At 37.2% G+C, this 17364-nt stretch overlaps 1 protein-coding gene across 4 annotated transcripts; it reads right to left on the bottom strand.

The window, feature by feature from the left end:
- Window positions 1-543: 543 nt before the first annotated feature.
- fnip2 (folliculin interacting protein 2) lies at window positions 544-16990 on the bottom strand. Of its 4 annotated transcripts, none has more exons than XM_043236265.1 (18): window positions 16593-16990; window positions 11479-11602; window positions 9867-9959; window positions 9641-9741; window positions 9476-9550; window positions 9332-9390; window positions 8362-8424; window positions 7715-7786; window positions 6490-6625; window positions 6199-6400; window positions 5732-5820; window positions 5323-5469; window positions 4888-5057; window positions 3681-4413; window positions 2821-2977; window positions 2472-2672; window positions 2059-2174; window positions 544-1316 (listed from the first exon to the last, which is right to left on the bottom strand). In XM_043236265.1, exons 1-18 carry the CDS (start codon window positions 16682-16684, stop codon window positions 1238-1240), a joined length of 2709 nt encoding a protein of 902 aa, XP_043092200.1. In that variant the 5' UTR covers window positions 16685-16990; the 3' UTR covers window positions 544-1237. The 4 variants fall into 4 exon arrangements, with proteins under 4 accessions (XP_043092200.1, XP_043092192.1, XP_043092221.1 ...); XM_043236257.1 differs by lacking the exon at window positions 16593-16990 and adding an exon at window positions 14634-14987; XM_043236286.1 differs by lacking the exon at window positions 16593-16990 and adding an exon at window positions 12646-12901.
- Between the last annotated feature and the right edge of the window lie 374 nt (window positions 16991-17364).

The raw sequence follows: 17364 nt of genomic DNA, 5'->3' as shown, positions 1-17364 counted from the left end.
GAGAGTAGCACCAGATTAATACTGTAATCCACTAACTGTGGACGGACCAGTAATTAAGAGTAACAGTTCAACATCACACACAAATTCACCCCTCCTTCCATTATGTAAACATTCGCTCATCTCTCTGAGATTGAAGCACACACACTCGTACCATACTAAACTATTGAGAAATAACATCTTAAAAGCAGTTTTCTGGAGGATATGGAATATGAAAAATACTGTAATTGCAGACTGAAATAACGTTAAGGTTACACTGCGGTCGAAACTACGAAAAGTGATTGATTTGATCAAATTCCAACAAAAGTAAGTAAAAGCTATTGTAACAAACATCAACAAAGCTGATGCTCTTGAATAAAATCATTTAAAACGGGTTCAGAGCTGTATGCTGGAGCCAGTTGTTTGGAATTTAAAACTTTACACCCAAAAAGCATATTTTGTGATTTTATATTTACTTTCATGTTGTTCTAAACCTTAATTATTATTTTTTAAGATTATCCTTGCTGTGCTGTCAAGCTCCAGTCTTCAGAATACGTAGAAAATAATAATTGTGCGGATCACATTTAAAGATTTTTTTTTTTTTAACTTTTTTTTTTGTCATTTCTATTTTTACTTTTATTAGATGAAGAAAAAAAAAGTATAGCCAGGGTACTTTTTTTAAAAAAGCAGAAAGTTAGTCCTACGAATTTAAATTTTAAGCTTCTCATGTCTGGGGGAACTATTTCTTCCAAGATCAACCATCTACAAAATATAGCTCTTGATGTAAACTAAGGTGCTTCACAGAGAGGTTATATATTTTATAGATATGCTCTCATTCATAATGAACTACACTACTGTACATTCAATGGAAGGATCAAATGTACAGATGCTTCTCCATATTCCTGCACATAGTGATGTTTTTCATCAATGACATGTGCGTTCTCCAGTCTTCCCTTTTAAAATTAGAACTTGAAAAGACATGAGATACTGTAAAATAATAACAGCGTTAACAAGTGTCCCGATTTGGTGCATGATTCAGTCTATAGACAGTTAGATGCACACATATACGTACAAGTCAGCGGGACAAACGAGGCATTCTGATTGGCATATTAAGGCTGGGTGTAGGCTCCTAATGGTTGTCGAGCACAGTGCATCATGATTGGTGTGATCATTTGATAATGATCAGATCCTTGCTGGTCCATGCAGAACAGGAACACATTCTGATTGGTCCTTAAAGTGAAATAAATCTTGCTTGGTCTATTTAAAGAAGGATCTGTGCCACGTAGGGCGAGTGTGTGCTGGCCACAGCTGCAAGCAACGGAATGTCACTGGACTCGATCCTGAAAAACAATTTCAATGCACACATTTGAAAAAAAAAAAGCAGTTAGAAGACCACAATGCATGATGTTTGTTATTACAGCAATTGTATGTAGTTTTAAAATAAAATAAAAAATAAAGAAAAGGTCAATGCAGTTTTTTTATAAGGTTATTGCGACATTTCTTAATTCTGGGTTCTGAAGTCAGAATTGCGAGCTATAAACTTACGGTTCTAAAAACATATCAGTCTTCTTTCCTTCTTTTTTACTTGCAATTGCAACTTTATACCTCACAATTCTGGGAAAAATTGTATTAAGAAATGGCTTCCATACTAAATAGACCCACAGTTGTGAGAAAAAAAAGGTCAGAATTGTGAGTTGCTTTTTTTTATTGTTTATTATGTGGCATAAAACATAAAATGTCTAAAGAAAAAACCCTGAATTGTGAGATGTACACCCAGAATTCAGATTTTAAAAAACCCTAGTTATCAGATATAAAATCAGCATCTGAGAAAAAATGTCTGAATTGTGATATACACTCTTGCAAGTAAAAATCAATTCTCTTTTTTCTCTCAGACCGTCTTAATTACTGCCATAAAGTAAATTATGATTTTCAAGGAATTTTGCACTTAAACTTACATAAAACCTCAGTAAAAGAACCCATTCAACTAATTTGAAGTCATGTACCATCAGAATGATTTGGAAACTGATATTTTTAAGCAAAAATACATTCATACAGTTGCTTCAGTTCTAAGTGTGCTCTTACCCCAGTGCCAGCCCCAGTTCTTTTACATGGACCCTGGTTTGTCCTTTTAGATATTCTGCCAAGGATCGACTTTTAAAATACAACTCCTGTAATCGGTCTTCCAGATGCATCACACACTGAGATGATGTGTACGTACAAAAAAAAAAAAAAAGCTCAGTAAGTCAGAATTTGCATTACAACTCAGTAAGAACGTTATCATAACATGAGAAACGTAAGAAATGTCTTATGCTTATACAGTAAAAAAAAAAAGCAGTAGACATTTACATCATTCATCTTACATTGTCATTTTTAGACCAAAAACCAAAATGCAATTTATGTTACTGATCCCAAACACTGAGTGTAGATAAACGTACATAAACAGGCTTAACCCTACATTGTGAATATGCTTGTATGTGTCTGTTAAGGAGACTCACAAAGTCAGATGCGATGTTGAGCGCATACAACTGCAGAACTGATGTGATGAGTGTGTGTACAAGGTTGGACACCATGACGTCCCTGCCCAGCCGCCCACCCTCACACACGCGCCTTTGACTCGTCACCACCTGCACACTCAGCCGGTCTGTATCCGCCACAATGCAAAGAGCCTCGGCCACTGGTTCATCCAGCGCTGGATGCTGGATGCAAACACACAGGTACATACTTTACCCTGATGTACATTTAGAAAGCCTTAAACAAGAAAGCTCATTTAATCACATAGTCAAAAAACATGATTGAGACATACTTAAATCCTTTACCATATGCAGTAAATGTAATTATACTTACGAGAATGGTGTGTTCCAGGTCAGACATGAGGCACTGTTTGAGCCTAAGATCAGAACTGATGCCATGCAGGGCAAAGTCAGGCATGTACTGAGGACAGTAACCACCCAGCAAAGAACGCCCGAAATGATTAACACTCGCTCGGCTTTCAGCCTGATAACTACACAGAAACAAGCACACTGGGTTATTACAGTACTCTTTTCACTAATAAGGGCCAAATAAATCTAACTTGATTGCGTGCTATGCTGCATTAAAGTGATAGCTCACCCAAAAATTTAAACTTGCAGTTCCTATGCACTGATGTCTATGTAGGGTTTCTCGGATTTCATCAAAAATATCTTCATTTGTGATTATGAAGATTAACAAAGGTCTAGTGGGTTTGAAACGACTCAAGGGTGAGTCATAGTATTTTCATTTTTGGCTGAACTATCCTCTTAAACTACATTATATTAGAAAAATATTAGATTAACATTTTCCTTTGTACTAAATGAGACAAAGAATATCCTATGGCTAAACATTTTAAATACATGCACAAAAGGTACCGTCCATAGATTAGAATCCGAAAAGAGATTAAAACCAAAACATAATCAGAAAAGGACTTTTTGGAGATTTTAAAATGTAATTTGAACAATTATGATCAGATCAGGGATTTTACTGGTAATAAATTTAAGATGTTCATCCCAACTCTCGGCTTCTTTCTTGCAGGTGCTACATTATCATTGTTTTTTCTGGTGCTAAAGTTTTTATGTTGTTTCATCATCATAACGTGGTGTACCAAGAATCTAAACACTGACATGTAGCTGAAAACGATCATGTGTTCAAAGGTATTTTTCTATGTTTGCTGCAGTTTAGTCTGCACTTACCTTGGCAGTGGTAACTCATACTCCTTTTGTTCAGTGGCCATGTACAGTTCTCGTAGTGATGTCTCTTCATCATCACTGTCACCTAGAGCACTGTCTGAGCTCTCGTTTCTCCGAATATCAGTCAAAAGCCTCTGATGTAACTTTCTGTCGAATCCCCGTCCACACCCCGCCCCACTAAGACCCCCGGCTTGTCCTTCATTCTCCGTCTCCCTGGGACTGCCAATGTGAAACTGCACCCGATGCAAAAGAGGACTCTGATTGGCCAAAATGTGCTCTAATCCACCCCCGACAGAGTCACTGTCCTCTCCAAAACATTCCTGTCCCATTTCTGTACATTCAGGCCTGACAGTGGATGATTCCAGACCAGAGGATGGGGATGGATTGGTTGATTTTGTATCCGTCAAAAGTGTGTCATTATGTTGTTCTACAGAGGTGCCTGGAATAGATTCGGGGTTCAGGGCTTTTTCCATACCACAAGCAGTATGCTTTGATGGGTCTGGTTTAGGGGGAAATGTTTTTTCAGAGGTGGGATCAGTGGTTTGAGAGCTGTAGGGATTGGCTGGACTGTCCGGTCTGTCCATCTGGTCTTGTGGAGGCACATGCTCCTGCAGGTCTGAGCAGCGAATGAAGTAGGACAGAATATACAAGACTCTCTGTACCAGTTCCCTCCTGCGTCCCACAACGACTGTTCGACACACTCTCACTGGAGAGCCCAAAGCACCATACAGATCACCTAAACAAACAATATAATACAGTAATAAACCCAGTGAAGAGTAAACGAAAACAAATGCAAGATTAGCAATGTACAGTTCCTTCTGAAACTTTTCTAAGAAAGACTTTTTAAATTTGAAAGTCAAGTGACACAGTGACCAAGTGGACCAAAGGTCTAAAATAGAGAATATGTCAATAATAGTTTGGTCTCTAGGTCGATTAAAAAAAGCTCTAGTCAAAAAAACCTAACTGCAGTTCGATTAAGATTAACTAGAATGCGTAATAAAAAATCTCTGAGAATTGTTATAAGCCGAGTTATCTGTTTCTGCAAATGAATATATATATGCTCAAGATTAGTTTTATATGATTAATATTAACCAATATTGACTAATCACGTCCTTTATAAATAGATAAAATGTATTCATTTAATCATTCCATTCCTGCTTCAACACTGTATTTGCAGGACTAAACATTTAGATTTAATCTGCATTCTTACCTAACTGAGCCCACAGTGGGTTGTATGGGTGAGATTTTGCCAAAAGGTCCACTGTCTGAGAGGCAGGTTTCTGGCAGGCAGTTTTGATTGGTGGCAGGTTGCTGGGCATCACCGTAGGAACCCAGGCTAAGTGGTGCATAAGAACAGCAGTAAGGAGAGCTGAGAGAAACCTAGAAGAAAATGAAAGCAATATTTCTGATTCAGTGTCCAATCAGAGCTCAACTTAACACAATCAAGAGGAAGTTACTCATGATGACTGGCTGTCACACAGACACACCTGGCCAATTGTGTTTCCTGACACGCTTAGGATCAGTGATGGTGATGGAAACAAATAACTGATTTTCCAATTATCCCATTGATTATACAGTACTAGCAAAAGAACAAGGTTAAAGATGTGAAGTAATATGTTTAGTTGAAAGGTTAAAGATCACTGACTGGCTCTTGGCTCCATGGTCCATCAGCAAACTCATCTCCTTTAGGAAGCGCTGACATAGCAGGTTTCGCTCGGTACTCTGGGATATCATGGAAAGCCAGACTGGCTCGCTGATCCGGGGAGCCATGTACAGGTTCCACACAGTCATCCTACATTCAACAGAGAACTAGATGAGACTCAAACCAAAGCTTGAACTGACTCTTATGACTCCTATCTCTCATACTTGAGAGTCCCTATAAAAGACGTTTAATACTGTAACCAAGATAAAAAAAAATTCTGTAGTTTAAAGTGCCAGAACAAGAAAACACATTAATACTACTGTAATGTTTTAATCAAATGCCACTGAGGCTTGAGCTTTCTTAACTGAAAGATAAGAGATAAAATATACACAAAATATGATGATTTCAGCACCTGAATTCTCCCAGTGCTTCCATCACTCGACACAGATAGACCTGTACACGCTGACTGGACTCTGCTATCCTTCTGCACAAAATCATTGCCTGAAAAACAAACCAACAGTTTGAAAAGCCTAAATATGTAATAAAAAAAACATATCACAAATTTAATTCGGGAAGTTATTTTCAGCATAAATCTCAATTGATCTATATGCATAATGTGTAATATATGAGTACTGTAGAGTCATTTGAAAAAGAAAAACAAAATCTGTATGTTCACCCTAGATTCTGCATTATAGCTGTATAAAAGTTTGCTCTGACAGAATAAGTAGGGAAAAATATACTAAAAAATAACATTTTAAATTCGTATGATTAATTTTTGAAAATAAATCCACAAACATCTGAGAAAGAACTGCACTGCACTGAATCTATTTGTTTGGTCAAAACTGGTTTATATGACACCCCTTGCACTTTCACACTTACCCTCTCGATGGCAGTCTTCAGTTTGTTCATGTGAGACTCGAACAGAGGAAAGTGAGAGAAAAAAAACTCCTGAAAATTGTGGTTTTCCTCTTCTCTCTCCGGCAGGCTGATTATGATGCTGATGGCAATCTTCTTCCTCCGGATCATCGCAGGGTTGGAGCTGCAGCTCTCATCAGACAAGTTGAACATTTCTTCAGTGTTCCTGATGCACAGACGTACACAAAAACACATCTAACATATCTGACCTCTGTGTTTTTCATCTCTCTTACTCGTACAAATATCTACGCTTACCAGCGAGGTATGGGGCCATGCTGAAGACTGGTGGCCTGGCTACGGAGCCATCGCCGTTGGTAACTGCTGGCACAGCCACTACTGAAGGAAGATCCAGGTGATGGTAGAGGAGTGGCCAATAAACTGCTCAGAGATGCTGCAGAACGGAAAAGTGGGAGTTCATTGGCAAAGAATACCAGTCAACTAATAGTCCATGTTGTGCTTATTTCTCTCCTGATTAAGACCAGACAACTTTCACTGGAGAAAGCAATATAACTCATATTTGAGGCCGTTTTGAGGTTAAAACCTTCTTTAAGATTCATTTGTTTCTTACATTTTGATGACACCCATTTGTTACAGACATGTGATTAAATGCTAAATTTAATCTGTTTTGATAAAGAAACAAACTGTTCTAAAAAGTACAGTTTAAAACTGAATCATACTTTTAATGGAAGCAAAAAAATGTACACCAGATTATTTGTGTTTATATAAACATTTGGATTTTTTATCAAATATTTGGTGAACAATATATTTGAGAAAAATAAAGCCAAAGCAATTATTTTTTGTCATGACACAAAACTGATAAATGGTCAATATCACCCTGATGCTTTTGTCTAAATAATTTATGAATAAAACACTCAAAACAAACAATCAAGAATTTTTAATTCTACTCATGAATTTAGAAATCACAACCTACAATATGAAAAATTATACAGATTACATTTAACAGTAACAAAAATTCTTAGTTTATTATACAATTTGTAACACACACACACAAATTTATATGCATACACACGCGTGCACACACACACACAATATATATATAGTACCAATACCAATAAATAAAAAAGTATGATACAGAGATACTGTGCAATGTTTATAGCTATCTAAATTATAAAATTTCTGCACATTAACAGCACATACATTTATACTCGAGTATTGAGGAATGTTACCCCCACATGAATGCACAAATAGTACACTACCATTCAAAAGTTGTGGTTTCAAAGATGGTTGAGCAAAGACATCTCATATGCTCACCCAGGCTGCATAATTTTAGCATGTATTTAAAACAGACATCTTCGCTAAATAAAAACAAAAATGTATTTAACAAAAAAAAATTTGGACTAACCCCTAAATCTTTGAAAGGTAACGTATGCACAAAGAGACCATTTCCTTGCCATGCTTTGGACAATCTGAATCTGCATTGAGCATGTTCTGACTTTGTCCTTTATAAATGTGTGCTTACCTGAGCGCGCGATGCCACTGTCTCCGTCCTCGCTGTGTCCTCTGCTTGGCATGTCCACTGGATTACTGTGGGCTAGAAAAAGAGAATCATTACACCCTCACATTCAACCGGATTCTGAAGGACGTTAAGAAGTGTGTCTGCATTGCTTCACGTCATGGATGATTTGATGAAGATGTTGGGTTTCCAAGCCGGTTTCAAAAGAGCATGCAGGTTAGTATCCCACACAAACACACACACAACAAACACCTGTAAAATGCACCCATCTAAAAGCAGTTAACCCCTTAACCTAGAAACCTCGCAGTCCCATCTGTAAAAATGACGCTGACTCTGTTCACACTTGGTGCTAACATCCATCTCAGTGACCCAATCACGTGTATGGTGCTAAATACAGATTTGAATAGGGTACAAAATGTTTAATGATCTGATCACAGAAGATGCATAACAGTTGTAAGCGTAAAGCATTCTGGCTTAGCTTAGAGTATGTTAAAACCAGGTGTAAAACAGGACCGGAGGCAGAAGATGTGCGCTTTTGTGAGGGGCCCAAAATCAATTAATGGCTAAATATTCAGATAGAGCACTCAGCAGAAAAAAAATGTGTGCACGTGAGATCCGCACATGCTCACACGGCTTCAGCATTCCACACAAACCTGCAAAGAAAGACGCGCTCCGAGCCAGGCAGAGCAGAGGAGCGCTAGGTACGCGGCAAACTCCTGAAAAGAGGAGTGGTATATGGCCATGTTGAGAAACAGTATGTTTGGGTGAAAGTCAAAGAAAGACTTTAGAAAATAAACAGATGAAAGTTCGGTTCCGAAACCTAGTGAGCTACCGTGCTGCTTACTAAGGCAGCATCCAGACCCAAATGGAACCGCATTAGGGACCGGTTTGGAAATTCTAGCACTTCTGGTTTCATCATCTTGAAGTCGGTAGGTTTTTTACTTGAATGCCTGAAATACGTTTTGTGGTCAAGCTCTAGGTATTTTTACAGTTTTCAAAATACATCAGTTATAACATTTATATCAGTTATACTGTTTAGCCCTTACTAAAGCATTTAAAGGCATAGTTCATAAATAATAATAATTTCCAAGCTTTATGATGGCACTGGTTTAGATTCTGAAGCAAAATAAAGTTCTTCCTTCCATTGTAAAATGCTCCATATGGCTCTGGGGATTAATAAAATCCTTCTGAAGTGACTCGATGCATTTTTGTAAGAACAATATCCATATTTTCCATATGATATAAACCGTAATTTCTAGCTTCTGCTAACTGTCGTACCTGCATTCACAAGACAGTGGCATTCCAGAAGATCGCTTTTTTGTCTTGTCTTGTCTGGACTTTGCAATTATTTAAAATACAAGTTCAAATAATGCAGGTTAGTGGCATTATTGAGCTTGGTCCAGTGTATTATGGGATTTTCTTTGTAAAAAAAAAAGTACATGGAATCCTGCCTTAAAAGAGCATAAGAAAGATACCTACCTTTTAGAAGAGCCTTTGTGGTAGGAATAAAGCTGAGACCTTAAAATGCTGCCTATGTACAGCAGGCACTCGACAGGTCACTAGGTTTTGGAGTGGAGTATGCAAAAATGAGAAAAGAAGACGACGTGTTTGTACACATCTTACCTATGCTGCTGGTGTGACTGGGAAACGTTTGGCTCATTGACTCAAAACTGTCTTGCAGCCTGTAAGAAATAAAATTGAGACAGTGAGACAGAAAGCAGACTCGCGTAGCAGCAGATCTCAGATGAGAGGAAACACGCCACGCACGTATTTGTACTTCCAGAGGTGCTGCTTCCAAACCGGGTTGAAAAAACCTTACTGACCATCAGCTGTGGTGGAGACCTGTCACATACAGAGCAACACAGTGTTAATAAACGCATATGGGTCTAATTCCTGCTCAATATATCATACTTGATTATACAAGATACTTACCGAATGTGGTGAATTTTAAGAGTTGAGCCCTTGTAACTCATGGAAACTGAGCCAAACATCATTTCTCCAAGCATGTTCACATCTGAAGCCGGTCTGGTATACTAAACGTACATACGCAAGTCACAAAGTGACCAAAACATAGTTTTCTAATTCCACATGAACGCACAGTGGATGCTTCAACGTTTTGTTAATGATAAAGTTCCATGTTAGGTGCTAAAACACAAACCTGATATGTAGGAGGCTTGTCTTTCTCGCTTGCTTGGCTGCCGATGTGGCAAGCACCACTCCGGTTGGGGGGAGTTTTGGTTTCATCTGGAGTCTATGAGATGAAAGGAACAATTGGTCACGGCTGGATTCTTCCAGGTCATTACATATTTATACATACTTCTATACATATTTACGGACTAATGTTAGCTTCTGTTCAAATCTTTGATGTCAGTAAGATTTTATTTTTTTCTTAGAAATTTCTACATTTGTTTAGTAAGAATGCATTACATGTATAACATTTTTAAAGAGGTTTTAAAGAGGCCTAAAAAGTGTCACTGTACAGGTGTTTTTAACATAATACAATTATTCTTGACAAACACCTAACACTGAAGACTGGACTAATGGCTGCCACAATTTCTTGTGATTTTTAAAGTATATTCAAATTGAAAACTTTTTTTTTTTTTTTTTTTTTACAATATTTTTTCATGTGTCTTTTTCGAATAAATAAATGTAGTTTTGTTGACATAAGAGACTTTTTAAAAAATCTTTACAAAAAAATCCAACCCCAAACCATAAATAGTGTACTTTTTGCTATATCTCTGAACAAATTAGTTGAAAATTTGACCATAAAGAAAAAAATCTTTTTAAAAAAAATTTTCACTTATATTTTTCTAATATACAGCTCAAAACGCTATTTAAACTATTTAACTGTTTGAGCAAATAATGCTAATACAAACATGAGAAACTGTATGAAATATTCCGTCAAAAGACACTATTCAATAGCAATACACTCAAGCGCGAGCGCACACACACGCACACTGTTATTTCTCTCTCTTTGTGACAAAAGCCGAAGGGCTGAATAAACAGACCAATCATGTGACAACTTACTGACAATAAATCACACTCTGTTCAGAGAGAGCCAGAGACGTTCAATAACAACTGTCTACACGGATGAGTATAGATGGGTTGACAAAGTAAATTCAGCTTTGCTTTAATATTACTACAAAGAAAACACAGTATGCATATTGTGAAAAAAACTGATTTGTTTTTGACCATTTTCCTTCACATGTGACCTGAGAACCATTTTCTTTGTTAATAGCCTTTTTTGCAAAGTCTTGTGACACTATCATAAAACAAGCCGCACAGAAACCATCAAAGTTGTGCTCACAGACCCGAACAAAAACGTAAGCTGTACCTTCCTAATAAGGGGATTCTTCAGAAAAACATGCAGAGCAGCAGGTGCTACATAGTCAGGAACAAATCAAGGTTTTCCATATTCTATTCACATTGCATGTTCTTATTACATGTATTGCTCATTACTTCACTGTCTGATTTAAGACATGACCCTCCTAAAACACCCTTAATATAAAGTATGTGTGTGTGTGTGTATTCACCTAAACTTCACATTAAATCATAAGTCAGTAAACAGTACCAATCCAAGATACGCACACGAGTGTTAAATGCTTTGACCCAGTTAGCTGAGCAGTCACACCTGTCATGAGATCCAAGCAAGCTGGATTACAGAGCATGTGACTCCTCCCAAAACAGTGCTCATAGACACCCCCACACATACACACACACACACACACACACACACACACACACACACACACACCACATTAGCAACTTACCGGCTCGGATGCGTCCAGTTTATGTATTGCTTTGGAGTCAAAGAGAACCTGGCGCCCTCTTCTCTCACAGTCTTGATACACAATCAATCTGATCTGAGCTAGATCAAACTCAGCAGATGCCCAACTACAAGAGAGAGAAACACAGGTCGCTGATCAAAACATTTAAAAAGAGAAATAGTACTTACTATACAGTTTCTAAGGTCTGCCACAGAAACAGGCTTCTGGTTATGTGAATATGGAACTTTAACTTCTAATTCTATACCAAATAAAATAACTGCAAAACAAATAAACTGGAAATAGTTTATATATATATATATATATATATATATATTTTCTTTTTTTCTTTTTTTTTTTTTGGGGTTTTGAAAGGTGTCACTCAATAAAAAAAAGACATACTGAATATATTTTAATATATTAAAAAGATACATTGAATATTTTAAAATATTTTATATTTTTGTTATTTATTCCTGTGATGGCAAAGCTATATTTTTAGCAGTCATTACTTCAGTCTTTGATTTCTGAAGGATCATGTGACACTAATCTGATAGGCTTTTCCGTCATTTTCTGCTCAAAAAACATTTCTTATTAGAAATGTTGATGCTTAACATTTTTGCGGAAACTGTGATACATTCTTTCTGGATTCTGTGATTAATACAAAGTTTAAAGCAACAGCTTTTGAAATAGATATTGTGTGTTAAAGTCTGTATCATCATTTTGGTCAAGGTAATCCATTCTTGCAGAAAAAAATGTGGTTTCTTTTCTTTCTTTCTTGGACCCCAAACTTTTGAACGGTAGTGTACATTTAGTTTTTTTCCTCCTCACACAAAACTATCGCATGGCTTCTGAACACTTGGAATACAGCACATGACTCGTTTGGACTATATTTATAGAGCTATATTTGTCATTTCTGAGCTTGGCACTCCCTGTTCATCACATACTAATATTGCTTGTAAAAGAGAAGCGTGAACATTCTTCAAAATGTCTTTTTTTTGTTGCACAAAGACAAATTGAAAGACATGTGCATGAGTAAACAATTACAACTTTAATTTTTGGCTGAACTATTCCTTTCATCAAAACCACAAAGCTGCAAGGACATTCAATAAAGTAATACACATTTAATTGCACTATTGCAAAAACATTTTCTTTTGCCGAATAGACGTACCCTACCTGCTTTCCATCCTGGTGTGTGATAATGTGATCAGACACTCATTTCTAGCCTTCCAAGCACTACATATACATCCAAAATAGGTATGAATAACAATCACAAGATGCCGGAAACTGGCCAAGAGAGCGGTGGAAGGCACGGAAAGTGGACCATTCACACAGTTGCATGTTTCTTCTATTAAACATCAGAAGATCACCACAATCTAACAGAAAACTCAGGCACACAGTCTCCATCTCCGCTTGTCCGAGCTCTGAGTGCACAAGTCTCTCACACACACACACACACACACACACACACACACACACACACACACGTGTCGGCAGCGCCCCTTCTTTCTGATTGCGTAGATGATGCAGTGTGTTTGTTATATTAGTGTCCATGTGTGAGTTAGCAATCCCTGTATGCCTGTTTGCGTTGAGTGTATGGACTTTGTATATGAACCGCTTAGTGTTAATGTGAAAATGTGTGTGTGTGTGTGTGTGTTGTGTTAGACGATATGTTGATCAGTCTTTTCTAACACAGCTGCTGAACAATACACTGCTATGCACAGGCTCTCTTTATCCTTTACACACACACACACTTACACACACTGAGGGCACAGGCTCTCTTTATCCTCTCCTACTGAGACTTTGCATGAGTGTGTGTGTGCCAGTATATAAGAGAGAGACAGAGGGATGGAGAGAAAGCGAGCGAGAAAAACACTTTCTTGGGGTGGTACTGCCACTACACAAACACACAGACCCTGGAAATTATATTAGTGAGGACCAGGAGGTTTTTTTACTAAACTAATCCTATATCCCAAACAGAAACCATTTTACATTATTAGAACTGTCAATTATAAGCCTTTCAAAAAGTTTCACATATTTGTAAGGGCATTTTCAAACAATTGACCCTCATATGTAAAGCCAAACCCATAAACACACTTAATAGTGATCCAGATTCAAAAAAACAAAAAAAACAAAAAATGAATGCCTTGTAATAAATCAGCCTTTATGACGCATCCTTTTTGGGATTTTCCTAATACTTCAGGTCACATGAACAGCAACCGCTGTGTCATATGATCGCTGTAGTACACACATACACACACTGATTGACAGATATCACCACTTCAGATTGCTGATTGTCATATGTGTAGAAAAATGCTAGTTCTCATTTATTGTTTCCCCCAAAGAAACAGTTGAAGATAACAATAAAAGATTAAAAGAATAAAATACAAATGTACACACACACACACACACACACACACACACACACACACACACACACATTCACGCATATATGCTATAAACATTTTCTAGCATGTCAACATTACTGCTTCCAGATGAAGCAGCATCTGAAGTAGCAAATTTACAGCAAAAATATCAGTTTACTTTTTAATGCCGCACAGTGGTATAAGAAATACAAAACAATTACAGCTGGAATAAAGTTAAAAAAAAATTAATATTTTGTTTTAAAATTAAATTAAATGATAAATTTTGAATAAAAATAATACATTAGATTTTATGAATATATAAACAAAATATATATTATTAAAATATATAAAAATGTACAAATATTTATAATATTTATATTTAAAAACGATGCATTCAATTACCAATGCTTAGATATATATGTACTTGATTTAGTGCAGCTCTGATGCTGCATTTTATTTAGACATTAACATCACAGTATCATTACTCTGATATTAGTGGCTAAGGTGGGTCGCAGCTGCATATTGTTGTACATATTTTATTTTAGTACATTTTTAAAATGGAAGATAAAAAGGTCACAGTCTCTTCAAAGCAGCCTTAACTCAGCTTTGTAACAAAGCTTAAAGAACTGCTTCATTACTGTTTCACACATGTACGCACACAAAATACTTTCATAATGCTTTCATAAGCAAACCAAAAATTTCCTGCATTTGTATAGTGGCCCAAAAATTGCCCACACACACACACACACACACACACACACACACACACACACACACACACACACACTCTCAATGTACCTGTTCGGTGAGGCATCCTCTGGAATGAACAACCACCTTGCAGGGTTTTTCTTGCGACTCTTAATCTTCATCTTCACGGCTACTCCTCTCAGTATGCTACGGAGAGTGTGTGTGTATACATACATGCACACATACACTCATACGGCTTCTCTAAAAATTTGTTCTTACTCTCTCTAGAAGCAGACCCTCCAAATCAAACGACATGCATGTCATCAAAAGAGGACGAAACAGAATGATGGGGAGATTTAGATGAAGAGAGAAAGGGAGTGAGAGAGAGAGTGAGACAGAAATTTTTGGGTAGCACGTGTTCAAAGACTGAGGGGTTTCTACTTCTATCTATCTGATTACTGACTGAATACAGCTCAAACGTCACATGACTGTCATATACACACACACACACCCTCTCACAAAGCATGTGATCCAAACACAGTCATAGGACATTCTCACTGGCCAAAGTTGCATACCTCAGCAAACAAACTAACATATTCCCTTTGCTAACACTAAGCATGCATGTTGCAACAAATAACCAGTCAGTCATATGCTTCCCTTCCCCCACAAAGAGAGATGTAGGACTCACTGGGGTTTCATTAATTTAATTAAAAATATTAATTTTGAGATTATACCAGAGTAACTATTTTTTTTTATTTATATTTTTTTATTAATTTAAGCAAGATTAAATCATATTTAATCTTAAAATTAATTAACCAAAGAATTAAACTAATTAGTAATACGTTAAAAAAAAAGGCCAAAATCACATCAAAATGATTAAACCAAAAAAATAAGAATTAAAATAAAAACTGAAATTGAAAAAATCTAACATTAATAAATAATATAACAAAAACGACACTAAAAGAACACGGGCTAGGTGTCAACACAACATTAAAAAATGTTTTACTTTTACACATTTCTTAGAAAGCCTATAAAGTAACAAGTAATCACACAAACGACACTTAGATTTCCAGTTTTCCTAATATAATAGCACTTTCTCCAGAGAGAGCACACTATTTATTCTTCTGCCCAGTGAACAACTGCACATGTAAAAGGGATCCCTCCCATCATATTTTGATAAACTCAGTGAATCTGATTCTGGCCTAAATCAGTTCCAGCTATTGTATCATTAAAGTTAAGGTAATACCATTTGGGGGAGATCCCTTCACGGTTCCTTTCTGTTCAGTTGAATGTCCAAAGTAACACTGGAATCAAAGTTTTGGGTATTACCAAATAGGTAAGCAGAGTGACTTCCTTCTAGAAGACGCTGCCCAGTAATCACGTGACTGTATTTGGACAGGGTCTGGTCCCTTGCATTACTGCTTAAAACATATGTCAGCCAATTACTAATGTATTGTATAAAAGCACAACTAAAGGCAACAGAAGTATTTTCCTTCACATGCAAGAATTGCTATATATATAGGTATCGATGAAAAACCTGAAGTGAAGATTTGCAAACAAGAACTTAACATTTCATTTCCCAATTCTATAAAAAAAAAAATCACTCCGTCATTCCCAATGTTTACTCTTTACACGCGACGAGTAACCCTCGTAAAACCTTCTTGACCCACTCTGACAATAAAAAAACACACGGCAGAAACCATAAATGCAGAACAGATCTAATCTCAAATACATAACTGTCAAAACTTGCAAGTGTTGTGCAAGCATAAACGCGCTGAGAGAGTTACATAACACACGGAGCTGGGCTCAGCTGACTGGACGCGTGTGTGTGTGTGTGTGTGTGTGTGTGTGTGTGTGTGCGCGTCCGTCCAGAACACCATTAACACATATAGATCAGATAACACCACGGGCCTGCAAGGGATGGCACAATAAAATGGTGACCATAAATTAGCATCAGCTACTGCAGATAAAAGCAGCTGTGTTGCCGCGGAGAGGGCTTGCTGTTTATAGTGTCATATAACGCGCGTTTATATTCACAGGTGTAGTATTTGCTCGTGCTAACGGTCTTACCACTGCTCCGCCGCCGTCGAGCAGTCTCGCGCGCTGCCGTTACCGTTACCGACGGCTCTCTTGCTGAAGAGCTTCTGCAGCAGCGTCGGCATGCTCTCGCGCTGTTTTTTTCACAAACACACACTCCGGGATTCCCGTCTCCCCATCGGCGCGAGCGAGCGCTCGGGTCTGCGGAGCTCCATGCTGGAGTCACGTGACATCTGCGGCAGGCGAGCTGCGACGGAGACCCGCGGGCGCTCTCTACCGAGAGGACGCGGACTCACCGCGGCGCGTGCGGGACGTGCTTGACGTGCCTGCCCGGTGTTTTCTTTCACTCTTGCGTTTGGGTCATTTCCACATAGATCAGCTGTTTGCGTCATAAAACACATTGCATTCGCTTTAATACATTTAATGGATGATATCGGTAGAGATTATGGTTTTATCTGAATGAAAACTTTATTTAAACTTTAATTAACCCTTGTGATTACATATTAAATGGCGAACTAATTAATAAATAAAAGCTAGTAAGAATTAAAAATAAAACATTTAATTCTATAGATATCTAACATTTTATTTAAATTAAGATGTTATCAATATGGCATAAATATGTCATTTTCTTCAATACATTAAATATATATTTTTCTCTTTCTGAAAAAAATATAAACAGTAATTGGTATCGTATACATAATTGATTGTTCTTGTTCCGACTGTCATGAATTAATTTTACAAGTCTGTAAGAAATACATCACAAAACAATTATAAAAACATTATTTTCTCACAGTTCTCGTGCGAA

The sequence above is a fragment of the Puntigrus tetrazona genome, chromosome 1, assembly GCF_018831695.1.
Source record: "Puntigrus tetrazona isolate hp1 chromosome 1, ASM1883169v1, whole genome shotgun sequence".
Taxonomy (NCBI): Eukaryota; Metazoa; Chordata; class Actinopteri; order Cypriniformes; family Cyprinidae; genus Puntigrus; species Puntigrus tetrazona.
The sequence above is the reverse complement of the archived record's forward strand: the minus strand, read 5'-3'. Positions and strand labels throughout refer to the sequence as shown.

Bases quoted from the DNA above. Each gene is read 5' to 3' on its own strand.
- fnip2 (XM_043236257.1), bottom strand. From the start codon at position 14,758: ATGTATGTATACACACACACTCTCCGTAGCATACTGAGAGGAGTAGCC. The intron at 6,401-6,489 runs GTAAGCGTAGAT...TCTGTGCATCAG, and splicing joins CATGGCCCCATACCTCGCTG to GAACACTGAAGAAATGTTCA. The intron at 5,821-6,198 runs GTAAGTGTGAAA...TTTGTTTTTCAG, and splicing joins TGAAGACTGCCATCGAGAGG to GCAATGATTTTGTGCAGAAG.